The sequence below is a fragment of the Saimiri boliviensis genome, chromosome 11 (genome assembly GCF_048565385.1).
Source record: "Saimiri boliviensis isolate mSaiBol1 chromosome 11, mSaiBol1.pri, whole genome shotgun sequence".
NCBI classification, from domain to species: domain Eukaryota; kingdom Metazoa; phylum Chordata; class Mammalia; order Primates; family Cebidae; genus Saimiri; species Saimiri boliviensis.
The window spans coordinates 11,386,595-11,408,732 of record NC_133459.1 but is presented as its reverse complement, the minus strand read 5'-3'; the positions used below and the strand labels follow the sequence as shown (position 1 = coordinate 11,408,732).

The following is a 22,138-nucleotide window of genomic DNA, read 5'->3' as shown; positions in this document are numbered from 1 at the left end:
CTTATAATCTTTCTGCATGTGTCTTCTGAGGCTGCCTTAAATTATTTTGGAACAAGAATATGTTTAATGGAAATTAAATTATATAATGGAAGAAGAGTAAAATTTTCTAAAACCAGAGAGGAGGGAAAACTTTTTTGTGACTCAAAATTCAGATTATACTTTCAGGGATCATTTCTATAGTTTGTTACTACAGAAGTTTCTCTGAAGATGTGGAGTTAAAAAAAATTAGATTCAAAACAGCAAAAGACTAATAATAAATTTGACAACATAAAAATAAACAGCTCTTGTATAATTAAACACGAACACACACAAACACACACACACACACACACCCCAAAAGCAAAGAAAAAAGACAAAAAGCTGAAGAAAAAATACTTAGAGCTTTCATCAAAGACATAAGGTTTAGAAAGAGCTTCTAAAATTAGGAGTGATGAAAGATCTGACAGAAAAATAGACAAGTGACATACCAGGCAGTTCACAGAGAAAAATCTGGACCTTTAACATTCAGATCAGGAAAAGAAGAAGTAGAATAAAAGAAAACAGAAATAGACAGAGAAGCAACAGAGCAAGAGGAGAACCAGAAAGGACAGATGTCAAGAACAGGGAAGTCAGCAACGTCAAAATGGTAGAGGATGCTACAAAGGTAAGGCTAGAGAGAAAGGTCACTGGATTTGGTGCCTTGGGAAGTTACTGATAACATCCTGCTAAGTAATTTCAGAATATTTGAGAGATTTAATAGCAATCTCAAGTTGAGCTGGGCCCAGTGGCTCACGCCTGTAATCCACACTTTGGGAGGCTGAAGTGGGCAGATAACTTGAGCCCAGGAGTTTGAGACCAGCCTGGACAACGTGGTAAAACCCTGTCTCTACAAAAAATACAAAAATTAGCCAGGTGTGGTGGCACACATCTGTAGCACCAGCTACCTGGGATACGGACCACCTGAGTCCAGGAGGTTGAGGCTGCAGTGAGCTGTGATCATGCTACAGCACTTCAGCCCGAGTAACAGAGTGAGACCCGCTCTCCTCCATCCCCCAAAAAAGTCCAACGTCAAGTTAATTCAGCCTAACTCTCTCTCTCTCTCTCTCTCTCTCTCTGGTATAAGTAAAACAAGAAATGTTAAGTGGATGGCCTAAAGTCATATAGCTAGCTATTTGATTTTTGACATGAATATGTTCATTTTCACTACAGCAACTATCTATTAGCTAGAAAGCATGAAAGCCAGAGAGCCAGAACGGAGGATTATATTATTTCTCCTGAAAAACGTTCTGCTATTCATTCACCCATGCCGTACCCAACCTTACGGTGAGTGATGATAAAGTATGTGAGCAGGCCTTGTTTTCCTCATTTCACTGGCAGAGAAACTGAGGTTCAGTAAGCTCAACTGCTTTGCTTACAGCCATAAAATAAACATGCTGGGAAAACAGGGTACTGACAATCAGTTCAGCACTCAGTTTGGCCAATACTACTTTGAGCATTACTTTATTTTCAGAGAACAGAAAATGAGATCAAAACAAAGGCTTAATTTAAGATAAAAGCTTTTATACCCTAACTTACTCACTGCAACCAAACACTGAAGAAGAACCACACAAAGTAGCAAAGACTTTGAAACGTCTACTAAACTGTCAAAGCCTTCATCATAAACACTATTACCTTTCAGAATGACTATGGTGCTTTGTCTGATTCAAGGAACTACTCTGACCCTTAAGTAAAAGTTATCCTTACCTAGTTAGTCATTTACTGCTTTTGGGACTCCACATTTGAAAAAGCTGAGATACAGCTCAATGGCATGAATTATTCTGCCACCTTCAGGTTAATCTGGTCAAAATTGATGAGATGAGGGAAGGAGCCAAACAGGGCTTATTCTTGTAGTAACTAAATAGCTACTCAAATACAGTAGTATACAAAGTTGATGCTTATTTACACAAGTAGCAGACAGTTTCCTGTTATAAAATGGATTTTGGATGAGGCAATCCTGTGTTCATAAGCTGCTAATAAAAATAGGAAACTGTCTATTTCTACCTCCCCATACGAAAACTGCTGAAGTCTTCTAGAAACTTTATAGAGTTGAAAGAAGAAATACCTGTCTATATACCATAAGGTCTCAGATCCCAAGCTATTCCCTCGGCCACGTCCTTTCCTTTCTTAGTTTATCCTGCACTAAACAAAACTGTCTGGAATTCATTCTTTAAAGGTTTATTTATGGTACATAGAGACTGTTTATGTGAAGCAGGGTATTTGCCTATTTCCCTCTCGGGACAGTGTTTAAAACTACAGGGATATTTCCCTCTCTGGCACTTTCTGAAATACAATTAACAATACTGGATCTTTTTTCCTTTTAACAAATCTGGTTTTTATTTAGGGAGGGGAGGAAAAAAGTAAAGGGTCTGAAGTTTCCCAACAAATTATTTCAAGCCTTTGAGAAGACAGTTTTAGGCTTTTTAAATAGTGTCTTTGTTTGAAACTCCCCATTACCCCCACCCTCTCACTCGGACCATTAAAATGTGGGTTTTCTTCCAAACTAGATTGCTCAATTAAAGCCCTTCTTTTGTAATACCCCAATGCTCTAAATGGAAAAAGGACTGCTGTAGGCCACCTCGTGAAACCTTTTAAAGGCTCCTGGCCTCTTTTGATCTTTAAAAAAAGCCAAAAACATGTATAAGCTACCTGGCATTTTCAATATCACTATGCCACTCTCTAACATGCAAACTTGGGAGAATGGAGAGAGCAGGGAGTCAGGGAGGAATGCTGTGCTTTGGTCTCTGCATTTGTGAAATGGGACTATTATCTCCCCTTTCTTCCAACGCAGAGTAAGGCATCCAATTGAGATAGCAGATGTGAAACTGCTTTGAGTCCTTTGAACAGACACTATATCTGGCAACAATGTACCCTCAGTGTAAACCTGAAGAGACTTCCCTCTGAGATTTCTGACAGTCTCACTTCTGGCCTGGAGTCAGGAGAATCAAGATAATTATTCCTTCAATACCAAAGACATGGTTTACCTTTTAGTCAGGCTCTCAGATTCCTGTTCAGGGACAGGACTCCATTTTCTAAGCACATACTTTTAGCCATTATATATTCATCTAAAAGAGCAGAGTACCCTTTCTAAGAGCTACTAATAAAGGCATATTACTCTGTTAGAAAACTCTTTGAATAAATGACATTATTTTATGAGTCCCAGACTCCACTAGGAGAACTCAAGACACAGTAAAATGCGACTTCCAGGAGCTGAGAATTTAACTCTTTAGTACCAATTCCCCGCACCCTGCTGGAAACCTGAACTTACTGCACTCGGCGTGCCCACCCCCCACCTCATCAAAACGGCAGCTCCATTTAATTTGTTTAACAATGATTTGAAAAATGCCCTGAAAATGTTCCTTCAATTCAGTGCCAGATGAAACATTCAACTGAAATGATTCCGTTGATTGTATGCCGAGTGCACACACAACCATCACTACCATATAACTGGGGGTTGAAGCTACTTCAACTGCAGAAAATCAGACTGCTTTTTATCAGTCTGGGGAAGTTTTCTGCTGGGAGCAATTTGAAGGGAATAGTTAGGTGTCTGTGTTTCTTGGTAGAATGATTTTAAAAACAAGAAGTCCTCAACCCCGAGGAAATGCTTCACATTGGTTTGCTGGGCAAGTGCCAAGTGTTCTGGGGGAATATATACTTTATCAAACAAACCCATTCCAAAGGTCACACAAGTCAAGTGGATACTTGTGGATATTAGCAAGATAGTGGTTTTCCCATGGTTTTCCCCTTACTTCCATGCTAAATCTAAGCATCTTTAATCTCCTGGGAAAATGGAAATTAAAGCGAATTAAGCAGATAGGGCAGTGAGTGAAGGGTACCCTGCACTCTTCTGGAGACGACTGCAAGAGCCCTTCCTGCTCCAGGTCCTGACCAGCACTCCCAGCTGCTCGTCCCCAGTTTGCCATCCCAACGCAGTCACCCTTGCCATACCCTTACCCAAATGTGATCTGATGTTGACCAGACTACTGTCTCATTACCTGTACGTCGATTTTAGAAGCTGTGAGTTGGCAGACACGGCCACATGAGGCCCACACATATGTTTTGTTAGGCCCACAAAATTAAAAAAACAAAACAAAACAAAACAAAACAAAACTTGAATTGGTTGCCAATGTTTAAAAACCAGGAGATTCCACATAAAAATCCAGATTTCCGGCTTCTCTTTAAAAGTCTGGCAACATGGGGTTCACATTCCCCCATGACAGCAAGTGGCTAGAGCGGGCTGTGGTGGCCCCTTCAGATGGAGCGAGCTCTCCCGCTAGGACAGACATGACACCGCCCGCTGTGCTGCTCCACCCGCTGCATTACCAGCACGGCCCTGTGGGCATCTAAGTTAGGACCCTAGACTTACTCCTTATCTGCTCATATCTCTGTTCCTGCACAGCAAGATGACTATCTTGCAGCATCTTAGAGGAAGCAGCAAGAGGCAGTGGGAAGAGTCCTGGACTGGTGGTTAGTAGGAAGATGGAGGTCTTGAACAGCATCTTCAAGTGCAATAGATTGAAGAGCTAGAACTTACAAGCTGCAGGGGGGCCAACTTTAACTCAACCCAAGGAAAGACTTTTTAACACCCCTGGATTCACTCTTGCTTCTGTCACTACCTAGTTACACAGACTTGACTAACAAAACACTTTGAACTTCAATTCCCCTGTCTACCAAGAAAGTACATCATTGAGGACTCACAGGTCCAAAATTCTCTGGTTCTTTATGTTCTATGGGGAAGCATAGTATAGTGAAAAAAATACATAGACTTTAGAGTTAGACAGGCTTGGATCTGAATCCCAGCTCTCTTCCTTAAGATATACTTTACTGCTGAAAATGAAGATAGTGGTCAGGCTGTGTCTAGTAAGTAGTCATCAAGATGGTTTGTCTAAGGGTTTCATCCTGATGTGGTGGTAGAGGAGGCTACATCCCAGTGGGTAAGTGGGCTATTTTGAAGGCAGTAGATGCTCCTAGTGACGATTATTCAAAAAGAGGTGAATACTTAGGAAGAGAGAAGTAGGAAGGTGAGCAGATCCTGGGCACAAAAGGAAGATGCTCTCTTGACTTTGCTTTTTGTCTTGATCCTAGTCACAACTTTAGAAAAAAGGCTTTTATCTCACTGAGGTAAGCCAGGAGATAAACAGAGAGCAAATGGGTTTTACAGAATTATTTGTGAATCTCTTGAGATACTTCTTGATCTCTGGCAATGTCATAATTTTTTTTTTTAAAAAAAAGACAAATATATATGAGTCAATAAACCTGAAAAAGAAAATCTTTAAAAACAAAATGTCTGCTATGAATGATGAGGGACAAAAGACAACAAACAACAAATAGTAAACACACTCATTCTTTTCCAAGTAAAAGTCATCTTAAAAAATTTACCCAAATAGCAGCTCACCTTAAGATCCAGTGGCAGCTTGTTGGAGGTGAACACACTTAGCTTGATCTGAGGAATGCTGATTTTGAGATTTTCAAAGTAGTATCGAACTGGTGTTCCACCTTGCTCGACTGTCTTTTCATGGAGGTTTTCATCATATTTTTCAACCTCTGGTACAAAGGCAAAATTAAAAAGACAAAAAAGAATTTCTTAGTCTCATGACCCAAATACTTATATTCACACTGAAAAAATTCATCAAAAAATGTAAACCATCTATCACTCTCAATTTAGTTTGTGAGGGTACAGTGACGTGTATAGTATCCTGATGCCACTCTTTGTGAGAGTAGATCTGTTTCGTGTTGTTTATCAGAAAAGAAGACTAGCATTTTAACCATCCAACAGATGTCATCTTCAGAAAAAATAATCCAAATGGAAAAGCCCAAGGCCACAGGTATATTTGTTAGCAACGTTATTATTATCGATGACCCAGATGGCACAAAAGGAAGGATGTCTACATTGATTTTCCTAGCATCATATCGAAATAAGGTCTTGGAGTGCAGTGAAACTGAATCAAAATGAGTATCACCAATTAATGAATTTGACTGCAACATAATGCCTGAGAAAGAATCAGGCTACAGGCTATAAAGAGCGACTAACATCACTTCAAGAAGCACCCTGTCTCCCAAACGGTGGACATCCATTTAAATAGGACAATCAAGGCAGATTTTTTACTTGCCATCCCATGAAATAAATGGAGAAGCACGGGCACGACACAGCAATGTGTTCTTTGCACTTGATGTTCTATGCACATCCAACTGGACAGCACATTTTGCCTTGGTATCATGTGCCTTGGAAATTATATCAACGAGCTGGCACGTACCTGCTTATCAAACACATTTATGGTGTCAGCTATTATCACTGCTACTCACAGAAAAACGACACTGCAACAGAGACCTGCCCATTTGTGCTGAGGAAGCAGAAACAGCTACAGACAGGATGGGAGATACTTTAAGGAGCAGCGGGACTGGGCTTGTGGATCTGAGGGTTGCATGCTGCCTCTGTCCCATCCCATCAGCAGTGGTGACAACATACCAGAAATATGGGAAGCAACCTCTTAGCTGCCACTCCAATGAAAGGCAAGCCAGGATTTTACAAAAGTCTAAATCCATACTTGAGGAGAAATTTATTACAGCAATTTATAAGAAATTTTCTAAGAAAAGCATGTTGAATCAAATTTAAAATAAAACTTCCCAGGAAGGTACCAAAACAGAATGGATACCTGGCAGGCAGGCTCCCAAGTGGCTGTCTGAATACAAATAAACACTGCCGTTCCAACCCAAAGTGGAAAACACAGCATTAAACAGACAGGATCTTGCTCTTGATCCCAAATACTCTTAAAGCTTAAATTCTAAATCTGGGATAAAAAGAACAAAAATATTTTTCTTGCATCGTGCGTATGGATGCACATGTGTACACATATTCCCAGTAATTTTTTTCTCTAGCCAACATGGGCAGACAAACATAAAAGCCTCTTTCTTATCATTTCTTCAGGCTCAATATTTAGTTTAGGCTTCAAAAGACTGAGTATTATTGAATTTTTTTCTAAGCTGTATACACAGTCCTGAAAAGCCCATCTAAAAGCAGGAGGAAAGGCCATGAGGAGGAACCTAAAAGAAGCAACCGCTCAATTATTTCTGGAGCACTACCGGAAACCTGGGTTTTTCAACAGCTTATCTTACTCTCTTCTACAAAGAAGAGAGTAAAGTAACTAGAAATCTTTGTAATTACAGAAAGGCACAAGGGTTTGGATGTCAAAAGTTGACGAATTGAGGCTAGCCAATTTTATTTTCTCAACTAAACCAAAGGAACTGCCGAAGGGATTTCTGATTCTTGGCCTGGAGTCTGTTTAACAAACAAAGGTTAGGAAATAAAGTGGCGTGCTAAATGACTAACATCATTTCTGTCATCCTAGAGCAGATGAATCAAAAAACGCAAAGCAAACAGGAATAGTATACTGCTTCCCAAAGGTGTACCACTGCATGCTCCAGGATTCCAGAAGACCCTCTGAATGGCTGCTTTCGTTCACAGAGAGAACTCAGACAAGTAATAACTGAAAAAGCACAACTGAAACACAAGCCTTAGCTTCTTAGCTCAGGCTGAGATGTGGAGAGGGAGACTCTCAGACACCAAGGGGCCACCTATTTTACAAACAGGCTCAAAAATATCATCTTTGGACCAATTCCCAGACACAGACGTAGAACATTCAACATTACCTGATTCTGCTTGATCGTAACCAAAGAAACTTAGCAGCTTAAGGAGCAGTTTCTCCTCAATTTGCACTGTGAATCTCTGAGCTGTGATCATCAGATGCTAGAGATAAAGAAATTCTGATTTAAAGTGTGAACACCAGAAGGAACATTCATCTGTGCCATCAAGGCCTCAATGACATGGTATGGTTTCACTAATCATATGGCTTTATAACCATAATGCCAAATTATTTCTGGCTTATCTCTATATATTGTTGTGATTAACCCAAAACTCCCAAAAGATGTTTAATAGATGGGTTGCCATTCTACTGTTTGGTTCCCAGGAAATCTGGGCCTCATTAGTCAGGATTCCAGCCTCAGATGCCCTGTGGTGCAAGAACTTTAAGGCGTATGCTTAGATGGATGGCAGTTAGTTTAAGGAGCGGCATGGCTGGGCTTGTGGATCTCAGAGTCCACAAGCTAGAGCTAGCTTGTACGTGGAGACCCCTCCAAGAAAGAAAGTTTATGATTCGTAGCTATCTGCTTTTGGTAAACAGTGTGGTCACTTAGGTAGCAGCATGTCTGTCTCAAGGTCAGACCCGTCATAGCCCCTGCCCAATATCTCACGGTTATCCTGTCTGTGTGTGTGTGTGTTTGTGTGCACACATGCACACACATCTCTGTCACCCAAGCTGGAGTGCAGTGGCATAATCATGGCTCGCTGCAGCCTAAAACTACCAGGCTCAGAACCTCCCACCTCAGCCTCCTAAGTACCTGGGACTACAGGTGCTTGCCACCAGTTCCAGCTAATTTTCGTATTTTTTATAGAAACGGGGTTTCACCACATTTCCCAAGCTGGTTTCAAATTCCTGGGCTCAAGTGATCCACCTGCCTTAGCCTCCCAAAGTGCTGGGGTTACAGGTGAGAGCCAGTGAGCCCAGCTGGGGTTATTCTATTTTTAATAATAGATCTGGATCATGCCTGGTCCAGACCAATCTAGAAGATGCTTCACTTTCCTATAATGACTTCACTCTCATGAATATAGACTCTGGCCCATATGGATTCAGTACTATCAAACTATCACCTGCAAGGTCACTGAAAACACAACTGAGAATACAAAGTGCCAAAAGGAGTAGTCCCTGTCAATTCCTCCAAACAATCTATTATGTCACACGTGGCTTAACCCTATAGAGCTATTCCCATCAGCATCCAGCACTGCGCTCTGACACCTGGCTGTGATAGAACAAATCAACCTTCCAGCATGGCATCGACCCACCAGCCTCCCCCACCAGCCCACCTTGTAGATGTTGGTCAGCGCACTCTTACTGGGGAACTTCACTGCGTTGACTTGCACAGCTGGCCCAGTCTCGATGACCTCATTTTCATTGCTCAGGGGAGTCACATAGAGCATGAAGGGCTGCGTGGTGCCGATGAGCTGATTGTCCACCTACAACCATGAAAAGGTAACAAAGCAAAAACAAAAACAGAACAGTGGTTCAGTTTTCATTTTTATGCTTGAGTGGGGCCTCATAACGTGCAGGTTGCTCAGAAAGTACCCTTGTCATTTCACTCGATCTCAATAGCAACTCACAAAAGGGCAGTCATAATAAAGTTGGCAGTCATAGTAACAGACACTAAACTTCATTAGGGGAGTGCTTACTAACAGAATAGATTTTTAGTTTTCTCACCACAAAAAAATAAGTATGTGAGGTAACACATACATTAGCTCAGTTTAGCCATTCCAGAACATGAAAATATTTCCAAACATCATGTTGTACATGATGAATATACACAATTTTATTATTTTTTTTTTTTTGAGACAGAGTTCCGCTCTTGTTGCCCAGGCTGGAATGCAATGGCACGATCTCAGCTCACCTCTACCTCCACCTCCCAGATTCAAGTGATTCTCCTGCCTCAGCCTGCTGAGTAGTTGGGATTACAGGCACACGCCACCACACCAGGCCAAGTTTGTACTTTTAGTAGAGATGGGGTTTCTCCATGTTAGTCAGGCTGGTCTCAAATTCCCAACCTCAGGTGATCCACCTGCCTCAGCCTCTCAAAGTGCTGGGATTGCAGGTATGGGCCACTGCACCTGGCCAAATGTATACAATTTTTATTCATTGGTTAAAAAAATCAACCATTTGAAAAAAGGAATTTTTTAAGTCCATGACCTGCTGAATAAAAAAAAATTAATTAAAAAAGTAAAACAGGTGATACTAAGTGCGAAGCTCCACACTGGCCACTTCATATACATGATCTCAAGTCACACCACACCTATAATGCTGGTGGTTAAACTAAGGGCTTTGCTGCATTCCTTATGACAACTTCATGAGCTCTGTCCTTATGTTATAGATGAAGAAGCTCAGAAGAGAGGCCATTGCATAGGGTCACAACACTAGTCAATGGCAGAGCTAGAACTTGAATCCAGGTCTGTCTGACCCCAAGGCCAGCACTCTTAAACATAATGCTATCAATGCTTCTCTCTGGCTCCAAATTCCTTGAAAACAATTTAGAGAACCAGTAGCTCAAATGGCTACCAAATGGGAACAGTTCCCTCTACTAAAGTCATCTCCCTTCTCAGGAGCGAAACAATTAAGTCAGTGGCATTAGGGTTGACTCTATTTGCGCAGCCCTGATCAGTGCCATAACAGAGGACAATCACCACATTCAGACGTGCATGGATGCCTGGAGGCTCCTTGCAGGAAGCAGCCACCTTCATGTTCTGTCTCACATCAACGGTCACCACCAGAAGAGGAAAGAGGAGAGACTATCTTTTTGGGTACCCCTAAGAGACTATCTGCAGGTGCTTTCCACATGCCACCTAACATATCGTTTCTTAAACCCCTAATGGCTAGGTATTATTCCTCCCCATTTTACAAACAAGTAGGCAGAAGCTTAGAGAAGTTCAGTTACTTGCCCTCATTCACACAGCTTGTAAGTGGAAGAGGTGAGATACAAATGCAGAAATTTCTGGCACCGAATCCTCTGACCTCTCCCTTGTATTGCATGGATTTCCACATAGACATTTTTGTACAACCGGAACTGACTTTCCTTCTGTTGGTTCTCACAGCAGGGATAAGGGCAAGAGACCTGGAGTATTCTTCCTACTTCCATTCCTGCCTCCTACAGTGTATTCTCTGTATAGCAGCCAAAGTGATCTTTCAATAAAATAGAAATCGAGTCATGCACCACCTTCCTTGACACTCTTCAGTGGTGTCCCCTTCTCTTAGGATAAATCCAGACTTCTTACTGCAGCTTCTAAGGCCTGCATGAACTGGCTATCACCAAATTCCCCAACTTCCTCACACACCACCCTTCCACTTCCCTATCATCCTCGCCCAAGCCTCCTTATTGTTTCTACAGTGTGGGTGAGTCCTTCCTTCCTCAGGGTCTCTGAATTGCCTGAAATGGTTTTCCTAGTGACCATCTCTATGGTTTGCTTATTCTATTCCTCCAAGTTTCGGTTCAGCTCTCACTTCCTCAGGAAGATCTTCCAGAGCCAATTTTTCTAAAGTAGCACTTTATCTAAAGTCACCATTCTTTACAGCAGTTATCACAGAATGTCGTTATTCATTTGCTTGCCTGCTTGCCTACATACTGATTGGCTGACTTTCTCTCCAGGCTGTTGGCTCAAGAAGAGCAGAGCCTGTGTTTTTTAAGTCATAGCCATTATCTCCAGAATGTAGTACAGTGTCGGGCACACATTTGATGCTCAGTAAGAATGGACTGAATGAATGAATCATTACCTATCTCATCCAATATATGAAATGACAATAACGGGCTCAACCATACTGTCTTCTCCTTCGTTCTTTCACTAAACACATCTGATACAAGTTGTAGTAACTGAGAATTACAAATTCTAGCTACTTTTTTTTTTTTTTTTTAAAGATGGGGTTTCACCATGTTGGTCAGGCTGGTCTTGAACTCCCGACCTCAGGTGATCCACCTGCCTTGGCCTCCAAAGTGCTTGGATAACAGGCGTGAGCCACCACACCCGGCCAAATTCTAGCTACTTTTATTTTCCCAATTAGATCGGATGTTTCCTAAGGACAGGATCTCTATTTTCTATTTTTAAAAATTCCTTCTTGCAGCACTGTAGCCACAGTGAAACACAAACCTGCTTATTTTCTATGATTTGCAGCACATATCAAATAAAGAGGCATTACAGTAAAAAAAAAAAAAAAAAAAAAAAAAAACTTTTTAAAGTAAACAATAAAGTTAAAGAAAATAATGAACAGCAAATGGTTCCCTGAATCGTCTCTGTAAGGTCAAAAAAAAAAAAAAAAAAAAGGAAGACAAAGAGAAATAGCTGCAAGATACTTTCTATCTGTGCACAAACAAATAGGATATGGTTAGCTTAGCCTGAATTCTTTGTTATTCGTGATATATAACAAAAGAAAAATTTCTTCTGAAAAGAGGTTCTGGTATCGATAATCTGGATGGAACTGCACGACATGTTAAGGGAGAGAAGGAGTCCCAGTCACGGGAGACACACTGCACACTCCCAGTAAGAACGCAGTTTGTAGCTGGGCGCGGTGGCTCAAGCCTGTAATCCCAGCACTTTGGGAGGCCGAGGCGGGTGGATCACGAGGTCAAGAGATCGAGACCATCCTGGTCAACATGGTGAAACCCCGTCTCTACTAAAAATACAAAAAAATTAGCTGGGCATGGTGGCGCGTGCCTGTAATCCCAGCTGCTCAGGAGGCTGAGGCAGGAGAATTGCCTGAACCCAGGAGGCGGAGGTTGCGGTGAGCCGAGATCACGCCATTGCACTCCAGCCTGGGTAACAAGAGCGAAACTCCGTCTCAAAAAAAAAAAAAGAACGCAGTTTGTCCATTTCGGGAAAAGAACCACAGTCTGGGGCTTTGGGTCCTTCTTTCGGAAATGTTTACCAGGAAGTAGTTTCCTGAACATATTTAAACTTTGGTGAAGGTTATAAAGGAAACGCATTCCAATTATGACATTACAAAGAGATATATAAGTTGTTTTAACAGCACAGTAACAGTACTCTGCCAAAAATGGTCAAAATCAACTTTTTCAATTGAAAGTTAATAAAAGGCTTGCAACAATCTAAGGAGCATTTATTCAAGAAAGTAAGTTGAAACTCAGTAAGAACAGCGAGTTCTGCGGTATTTTAATTTGTCTTATTCTCTTTATCTCCACCCCAGCTCCACAGTAGCCTGGAAAACCAATGGCCCTACAATCAGTGAAAACAAAGCAGTCCTAGCAGACACTACAGGGGCCAGAAGGAATTTGCAGCACCCCCAAGAGCCCCATTGCCGAATTGTCAGTTTTTGGCTTATCAGACACCTCTCTCATTCCTGATATTAATAATCTGTGCCTTCTCTTTTTCTCCTGATCAGACTGGTTAGAGGCTTATTAATTTTGTTGATCTTAAAGAACAACTTTCTCGATTGTACTGATTTTTTTGTCTACTGTGGTTGCTGATTTCTAGTTCACTAATTTCCACTGTGATCCTTACTATTTCCTTTCTTCTGCTTATTTTGGTTTTAATTTGCTCTTTGTTTTCGAGTTTCTATTTTTTTTTTTTTTTTTTTGAGACGGAGTTTCACTCTTGTTACCCAGGCTGGAGTGCAATGGCGCAATCTCGGCTCCCCGCAACATCCGCCTCCTGGGTTCAGGCAATTCTCCTGCCTCAGCCTCCTGAGTAGCTGGGATTACAGGCACGTGCCACCATGCCCAGCTAATTTTTTGTATTTTTAGTAGAGATGGGGTTTCACCATGTTGACCAGGATGGTCTCGATCTCTTGACTGGGATTACAGGCTTGAGCTACCGCACCCGGCTGTTTTTGAGTTTCTAAAATGACAACTGGGCTCACAGTTTTGAGACCTTTCTCGTTTTCTAATATAGTATTTAGTGCTATAAATGTCTCTTTAATACTTTAGCATGATTCTACAAATTTTCAGATGTTGTGTTTTCATTTTCATCAGTTCAAAATACGTTCTAAGTCTGTTTTAATTTCTTCTTTGACCTATAGATACTTAGAAGAGTATTAGTTTTCAAATATTCAGGAGGTTTCCTAAATTATCTTTTTCTTCTTTTTACTTTAATTCCATTGTGGCCAGAGACTGTACTGTGTATGACTTGAATCCTTTAAAAGTTGTTAAGAATTGTTTTAGGGCCGGGCGCGGTGGCTCACGCCTGTAATCCCAGCACTTTGGGAGGCCGAGGTGGGTAGATCACGAGGTCAAGAGATCGAGGCCATCCTGGTCAACATGGTGAAACCCCGTCTCTACTAAAAATACAAAAAATTAGCTGGGCATGGTTGTGCGTGCCTGTAATCCCAGCTACTCAGGAGGCTGAGGCAGGAGAATTGCCTGAACCCAGGAGGCGGAGGTTGCGGTGAGCCGAGATCCTGCCACTGCACTCCAGCCTGGGTAACAAGAGTGAAACTCTGTCTCAAAAAGAAAAAAGAATTGTTTTATGATTCAGAATGTGGTTAATTAGGTCTAGTTAGTTGATACCACTGTTCAAATCTAGTACATCTTGATGATTTTCAGCTTATTTTTTCTATCAATTATTCAGAAAGTGTTATCAAAAGCTTTAGCATATTTGTCAATTTCTTCTTTCAGTTCTATCAGTTTTTGCTTCACGTATTTTGAAGCTCTGGTGATTACATATAAAAAGTTCAGGCCGGGCGTGGTGGCTCATGCCTGTAATCCCAGCACTTTGGGAAGCTGAGGCAGGCGGATCTCAAGGTCAGGAGATCAAGACTCATCCTGGCTAACACAGTGAAACCCCATCTGTACTAAAAAAATAAAAAAAAAAGGTAGCCGGGCAAGGTGGCATATGCCTATAGTCCCAGTTACTCAGGAGGCTGAGGCAGGAGAATCGCTTGAACCCAGGAGACAGAGACTGCAGTAAGCCGAGATCGTGCCATTGTACCCCAGCCTGGGTGACAGAGCGAGACTCCACCTCAAAAAAAAAAAAAAAAAAAAAAAGTTCAGATTTGTCATATCTTCTTAACTCTTTTATCTTTAGGAAATTACTTTCTTTCTCCCATGTGTGATGGTGAATACTGAATATCAACTTGTTTGGATTAAAGGATACAAAGCATTGATCCTGGGTGTGCCTGTGAGGGTATTGCCAAAAAAGATTAACATTTGAGTCAGTGGGCTGGGGAAGGCAGATCCACCCATATTCTGGTGGGTGCATCTAGTCAGCTGCCAGCAAATATAAAGCAGGCAGAAAAATTTGAAAAGGAGAGACGGGCCTAGCCTCCCAGCCAACATTTTTCTCCCATGCTAGATGCTTCCTGCTCTTGAACATCAGACTCTAAGTTCTTCAGTTTGGGACTTAGACTGTTCTCCTTGCTCCTCAGCTTGCAGACAGCCTATTGATACTTAATAAACTCTTCTTGTGTGTGTATAGTCAGGGTTCTCTTAGAGGGACAGAACTAATAGGGACAGAACACACCCCTTATTAGTTCTATCCCTCTAAGAGAACCCTGACTAATGAAGATTTTGGTACCAGGAATGGTTCTAGAGAAACAGAATACTACGGATGGAGTTCTTTGAGACCGAGTCTTGCTCTGTTGCCCAAGCTAGAGTACAATGGCGCGATCTCAGCTCACTGCAACCTCTGCCTCCCAAGTTCAAGCATTTCTCCTGTCTCAGCCTCCTCAGTAGCTGGGAATACAGGCAGGTACCACCATGCCCAGGTTTTGCCATGTTGGTTAGGCTGTTCTCAAACTCCTGACCCCAAGTGATCCACTCACCTTGGCCTCCCAAACTGCTGGGATTACAGGCGTAAGCCACCGTGCCTGGCCAAGGATGGAGTTTATTAGTTGTTTTTTAGGTTTCTAGAGTTGGATGCTTAATATAATTAGACCCAAAAATGCTTAGGACTCTACTTATAATAGTATGGAGAAAGCTGATAGTCCTTGGCATGAACTGTTTGGATAGTTATTCAAAATAAATGCATTTGACACTCCTGATTTACTGCTCATGAGAAGCAAAGAGTTTAGTGACTCTATACATTAAAACCTTTGACCATATGAGGAAAACCAACAAACATAATGAAGCTGGTTGGTTGCTCTTAAGTTTAGTGGACAAGTGATGAAAGAAAATGATGAACTCAGGGATTCTCTCTCCTGGCTTCAGAAGCAGATACTGAGCCTCAAATCTGCTAAGATTGCCCTGAGTGAGAGAGTCTTATCTCCTGCAGAGAAAGAGCTGAAATTGTGAAAAAACAGACACAAGCTCTTATCATGCAAATGGCTGATCTGCAATGAAAGATGCATGCACAGCCTCATCAGGTGTCTACTGTTAGAGTGAGGGCATTGACTGGAAAAGAATGAGACCTTGCAACTTGGAACAGGGATGTGTGAGAGGACCCTGATGAAGCTGGGGACACTGAGTTTGTAAACTCTGATGAAATGTTTTTTACCAGAAGAAACAGCTTCCCCATCCCCAATAGCGGCAACGTCCCCTCCCTGACCCATGCTGTCATCAGCCTTTCCACCTTTGTCTGAGGAGATAAACCCTGCACTACCTGAGGCATCAGTGATGGCCTCCCTTGAGGCAGGTGCCAGGCAAAATAATGTTGATTCCCCTCAGGAGCCACCCCAACACCCCTGTTTATTTCTAGACCTATAACTAGACTAAAATCCTGGTGGGCCCCTAGAGGTGAGGTTGAGGGTGTGACCCAAGAGGAGGTGTGCTACACTTGAAAAGAACTGTTTGAGTTCTCTAATTTATATAGACAGAAATCTGGAGAACAGGTATGGGAATGGATATTAAGGGTATGGGATAATGGTGGAAGGAACATAGAGTTGGATCAGGCTGAATTTATTGATCTGGGCCCACTAAGTAGGGACTCTGCTTTTAATGTTGCAACTTGGGGAGGTTAAAAAAGAAAACGGTTTAATAGTTTATTTGCTTGGTTAGCTGAAATATGGATTAAAAGATGGCCCATTTTGAGTGAGCTGAAAATGTGTTTGATCTCCCTTGGTTTAATGTAAAGAAAGGGATCCAAAGGCTTAGGGAGACTGGGATAGTGGAGTGGATCAGTCACTTTAGACCCACTCATCCCAGCTGGGAGGGTCCAGAAGATAAACCCTTGACCAATGCCCTTTGAAACAGATTTGTAAGAGCAGCACCTGCTTCTTTGGAGAACCCTGTAATTGCTCTTCTCCGTATGTCAGATCTAACGGTGGGAACCACAGTCACTCAACTACAAAATTCAAATACAAAGGAAATAACTGGATCCTGGGGTGGCAGGGGCCAAGTGACAGCACTCAATTGTCAAAGGCAAAGTGGGCATAGCTACCATAATGCACAGCAGAGGCAAAGTGGCAATCAGAATAGTCTGACTCATGTAGAGCTCTGGCATTGGCTAATTAATCACGGTGTTCCTAGAAATGAAATTGATAGGAAGCCTGCTGCATTCCTACTTAATTTATACAAGCAGAACAATTCTAGGTTGAACAGACAAAAGACTAGTCTGAATTATAAACATAGAGAATCATGGCCTCTCAGTCAACTTCTAGACTTGAGTCAGTTTACAGACCCAGAACCCCTTGAATGAAGGGGGGCGCTGAGTCACCTTGAGAAGACCCCTACTACGTTACTGACAATTTATGCAGTGAATCTTTTTCCCATCCTTCCTGAGGGAGACCTCCAGCCTTTTACCAGGGTTAACTGTGCACTGGGGAAAGAGAATGGATCAGACATTTTGGGGACTACTGGACACTGGCTCTAAGCTGATGTTGATTTCGGGGGTCTCAAAACATCATTGTGGTCCTCCAGTTAAAGTAGGGGCTTATGGAGGTCAAGTGATTAATGGAGTTTTAGCTCAGGTCTGACTTACAGGGGGTCCCGTGGGTCTCCAGACTTATCTTGGGGTCATATCCCCAGTGCCAGAATGCATAATTGACATAGGCACGCTTAACAGCTGGCAGAACCCCTACACTGGCTCCTTGACTGGTAAGGTGAGGGCTATTATGGTGGAAAAGGCCAAATGGGAAGCCATTAGAGCTGCCCCTACCTAGAAAAGTAGTAAATAAAAAACAGTATCACATCCCCAGAGGAACTGTGGAGATTAGTGGCACTATTAAGGACTTGAAAGATGCAGGGGTGGTGATTCCCACCACATCCCTGTTCAACTCTCCCATCTGACCTATGCAGAAGACAGTGGATCTTGGAGAATCACAGTGGATTATAGTAAGTGTAACCAAATGGTGACTACAACTGCAGCTGCTGTACCAGATGTGGTTTCATTGCTTGAGCAAATTAACACATTTCCTGGTACCTGGAATGCAGCCATTGACTTGGCAGAAGCTTTCTTCTCCATTCCTGTCCACAAGGCCCATGAGAAGCAATCTGCCTTCAGCTGGCAAGGCCAGCAATATACCTTTACTGTCTTACCTCAGGGGTATATCAACTCCCCAGCTTTGTGTCATAATCTAATTTGGAAAGGCCTTGATCACTTTTTGCTTCCAAAAGATATCACACTGGTCCATTACATTGATGACCTTATGCAGATTGGACCCAAACACACTGGACTTATTGGTGAGACATTTGCGTGCCAGAGGATGGGAAAGAAATCTGACTAGAATTCAGAGACCTTCTACCTCAGTAAAACTTCTAGGGGCCCAGTGGGTATGGGGCCTGTGGAGACATTTCTTCTAAGGTAAAGGAAAAGTTGTTGCATTTGTCCCCTCCTACATCCCTCCTACAACCAAGAAAGAGGTACGATGCCTAGTGGGCCTATTTGGATTTTGGAGGCAACACGTTCCTCATTTGGGTATGTTACTCCAGCCCATTTACTGAGTGATCTGAAAGGCTGCCAGTTTTGAGTGGGGTCCAGAATAGGAGAAGACTCTGCAACAGGTCCAAGCTGCTGTGCAAGCTGCTCTGTCACCTGGACCATATGACCCAGCAGGTACAATGGTGCTTGAGCTGTCAGTGGCAAATAGGGATGCTGTTTAGAGCCTTTCGCAGGCCCCCATAGGTGAATCACAGAGGATTTTGGAAGAAGGCCCTGCCATCTTCTGCAGGTAACTAATCTTTTAAGAGACAGTTCTTGTACTGTTACTGGGCTTTGGTGGAAACTGAACCTTTGACTATGGGTCATCAAGTCACCATGTGACCTGAACTGCCTATCATGGACTGGATGCTTTCTGACCCACCCATCTAGCCATAAAGTGGGTCATGCACAACAGCGTTCCATCATCAAATGGGAGTGGTATATATGGGATCGGGCTTGAGCAGATCCTGAAGGCACAAGTAAGTTACATGAGGAAGTGGCTCAAATGCCTATGTTCTTCACTCCTGCCACCCTGCCTTCTCTCCCCCAGCCTGCACCGATGGCCTCAAGGGGAGTTCCCTATGATCAGCTGACAGAGGAAGAGAAGACTAGGGCCTGGTTCACAGATGGTTCTGCATGATATGCAGGCATCACCGGAAAGTGGACAGCTGCAGCACTACAGCCCCTTTCTAAGACATCCCTGAAGGACAGTGGTGAAGGAGAATCTTCTCAGTGGGCAAAACTTTGAGCAGTGCATGTGGTTGTGCACTACGCATGGAAGAAGAAATGGCCAGATGTGTGATTATATACTGATTCATGGGCTTTAGCCAATGGTTTGGCTGGCTGGATGGTCAGGGACTTGGAAGAAGCATAACTGAAAAACTGGTGACAAAGACATCTGGGGAAGAGGTATATAGATGGACCTCTCTGAGTGGTCAAAAACTGTGAAGATATTTGTATCCCATGTGAGTGCTCACCAATGGGTTACCTTAGCAGAGGAAGATTTTAACAATCAAGTGGATAGGATGACCCATTCTGTGGACACCATTCGGCCTCTTTCCTTAGTCACCCCTGTCATTGCCCACTGGGACCACGAACAAAGTGGCCATGGTAGCAGGAATGGAGGTTATGCATGGGCTTAGCAACATGGACTTCCACTCAAGGCTGACCTGTCTTTGGCCACTGCTGAGTGCCCAATTTGCCAGCAACAGAGACCAACACTGAGACCTTGATATGGCACCATTCCTCAGGGTGATCAGCCAGCTACCTGGTGGCAGGTTGATTATATTGGACCTCTTCCATCATGGAAAGGGTAGAGGTTTGTCGTCACTGGAATAGACATTTACTCCGGATATGGGTTTACCTATCCTGCACACAATGCTTCTGCTGAGACTACCATCCATGGACTCATGGAATGCCTTATCCACTGTCACAGTATTCCATACAGCATTGCCTCTGACCAAGACACTCACTTTACGGCTAAAGAAGTATGGCAGTGGGCTCATGCACATGGAATTCACTGGTCTTACCATGTTCCCCATCATCCTGAAGCAGCTGGATTGACAGACTGGTGGTATAGCCTTTTAAAGTCACAATTACAATGCCAATTAGGTGACAGAACTTTTCAGGGGAAAAGTTCTCCAGAAGGCTGTGTGTGCTCTGAATCAGCATCCAATATATGGTATTGTTTCTCCCATAGCCGGGATTCACAGGTCCAGGAATTAAGGAGTGGAAGTGGAAGTGGCATGACTCACCATCACCCCTAGTGATCCACTAGCAAAATTTTTGCTTCCTGTTCCTGTGACATTACGTTCTGCTGGCCTAGAGGTCTTAGTTCCAGAGAGAGGAATGCTGCCACCAGGAGACACAACGATGCCATTAAACTGGAAGTTAAACTGCCACCTGGACACTTTTGGGTTCTTCCTACCTTTAAGTAAACAGGCTAAGAAGGGAGTTACAGTGTTGGCTGGGGTGACTGACCTGGATTATCTAGATGAAATCAGTCTACTACTCCATAACGAAGGTAAGGAAGAGTAGGTGTGAAATACAGGAGACCCATTAGGCCGTCTCTTAGTATTACCATGCTCTGTGATTAAGGCAATGGGAAACCACAACAGGCCAATCCAGGCAGGACTACAAATGGTCCAGACCCCTCAGGAATGAAGATTTGAGTCACTTTACATGAAAAAATCCACAAAGCCACAACCTGCTGAGGTGCTTGCTGAAGGTAAAGGGAATACAGAATGGGTGGTAGTAGGAGATAGTCATCAATACTAACTATGACCACATGACCAGCTGCAGAAACAAGAACTTTAACTGTCATGAGTATTTCCTCCTTCTTTTGTTAAAAACATGTCTGTGCATGTATACACTTGTACTAAGAAAATATCTTCATTTTATTTCCTTTCTTCTATATCATGTGACATAAGATTTACTGATTTCATATCAGCATTTAAGCGTTATTCACTTTATGTAATAGTATTTGGATTGGGGATTGGTATGTTTCTGGTTGTATTATGTTAGGCGTAATTATGACCTTATTATTGTATTTGAAGATTATGTATGATCTCAGCAGATGTGTATGGGTTCAAGTTGACAAGGGGTGAACTTGTGATGGTTAATACTGAGTGTCAACTTGATTGTCTTGAAAGATACAAAGTATTGATCTTGGGTGTGTCTGTGAAGGTACTGCCAAAAAAGATTAACATTTGAGTCAGTGGGCTGGGGAAGGCAGATCCACCCTTAAACTGGTGGATGCAACCTAGTCAGCTGCCAGCAGGCAGAAAAACATGAAAAGGAGAGACGGGCCAAGCCACCCACCTACATCTTTCTCCCATGCTGGATTCTTCCTGTCCTCCAACATCGGACTCTTAAGTTTCTCAGTTTTGGGACTAGGAATGCTCTCCTTGCTCCTCAGCTTACAGACAGCCTATTGTGGGAACTTGTGATCGTCTAAGTTAATACTAATAAACTCTCCTTTATATATATCTCCTATTAATTCTGTCCCTCTAAGAGAATCCCAACTAATACACCTGGTAATATTCTTTGAAATCTACTCTATCTGATGTTAAACTAGCCATTCCCACTTCCTATGACAAGTGTCAACATGGTATATCTTTTTCCATCTTCTTTCCTTTTAACCTATTTGTGTCTTTATCCTTAATGTATGTTTCTTGTAGGCAACATATAATTGTTTCTTACTTTTTTATACAATCTGATAATCTCTTGCCTTTTGATTACGGTGTTTACAACATTTAAATTTAGTTAATTGATACTATTAGGTTTGAGTCTCCCATCTTGCTGTTTATTTCCTATTAGTCCCATCTATTCTTTTCCCTGCTTTCTGGTTTTCTGCTTCTTTTGGATTTTTTTTTTTTTTTTCTGAGACATACTCTCCCTCTGACACCCAGGCTGGAGTGCAGTGGCACAATCTTGGCTCACTACTACCTCCATCACCCAGTTTCAAGTGATTCTCCTGCCTCAGCTTCCTGAGTAACTGGGATTATAGGTGCACGCCATCACACTGGCTAATTTTGTATTTTTGGTAGAGATGGGGTTTCACCATGTTGGCCAGGCTGGTCCTAAACTCTTGACCTCAAATGATCAACCCACCTCAGCTTCCCAAAGTGCTGGGATTACAGGCATGAGCCACCTCGCCTGGTCTGATTTCATTTTATCTCTTTTGTTAAATTATCAGTTATAACTCTTTGTTATTTTGGTTTAAGAGTTTGT

The 22,138-nt window shown here is 42.4% G+C and overlaps 1 protein-coding gene and 1 pseudogene across 7 annotated transcripts in view; one reads left to right on the top strand and one right to left on the bottom strand.

Annotated features, from left to right (window-relative positions):
* The window catches only part of VPS13D (vacuolar protein sorting 13 homolog D), a 304,733-nt gene that overhangs the window by 111,399 nt on the left and 171,196 nt on the right, over positions 1–22,138 (bottom strand). For all 7 annotated transcript variants that reach the window (XR_012512316.1, XM_074380077.1, XM_074380076.1 and 4 more), the window contains 3 exons: positions 8,933–9,082; positions 7,663–7,759; positions 5,411–5,559 (listed from right to left, as the gene is read on the bottom strand). Coding sequence is in view for 6 of the 7 variants with exons in the window: in XM_074380077.1 (XP_074236178.1) it covers positions 5,411–5,559; positions 7,663–7,759; positions 8,933–9,082 (396 nt within the window). In the remaining variant the exon portion in view is untranslated. The remainder of the gene's footprint in view (positions 1–5,410; positions 5,560–7,662; positions 7,760–8,932; positions 9,083–22,138) is intronic.
* LOC120366275 (small nucleolar RNA U3) lies at positions 150–252 on the top strand (annotated as a pseudogene).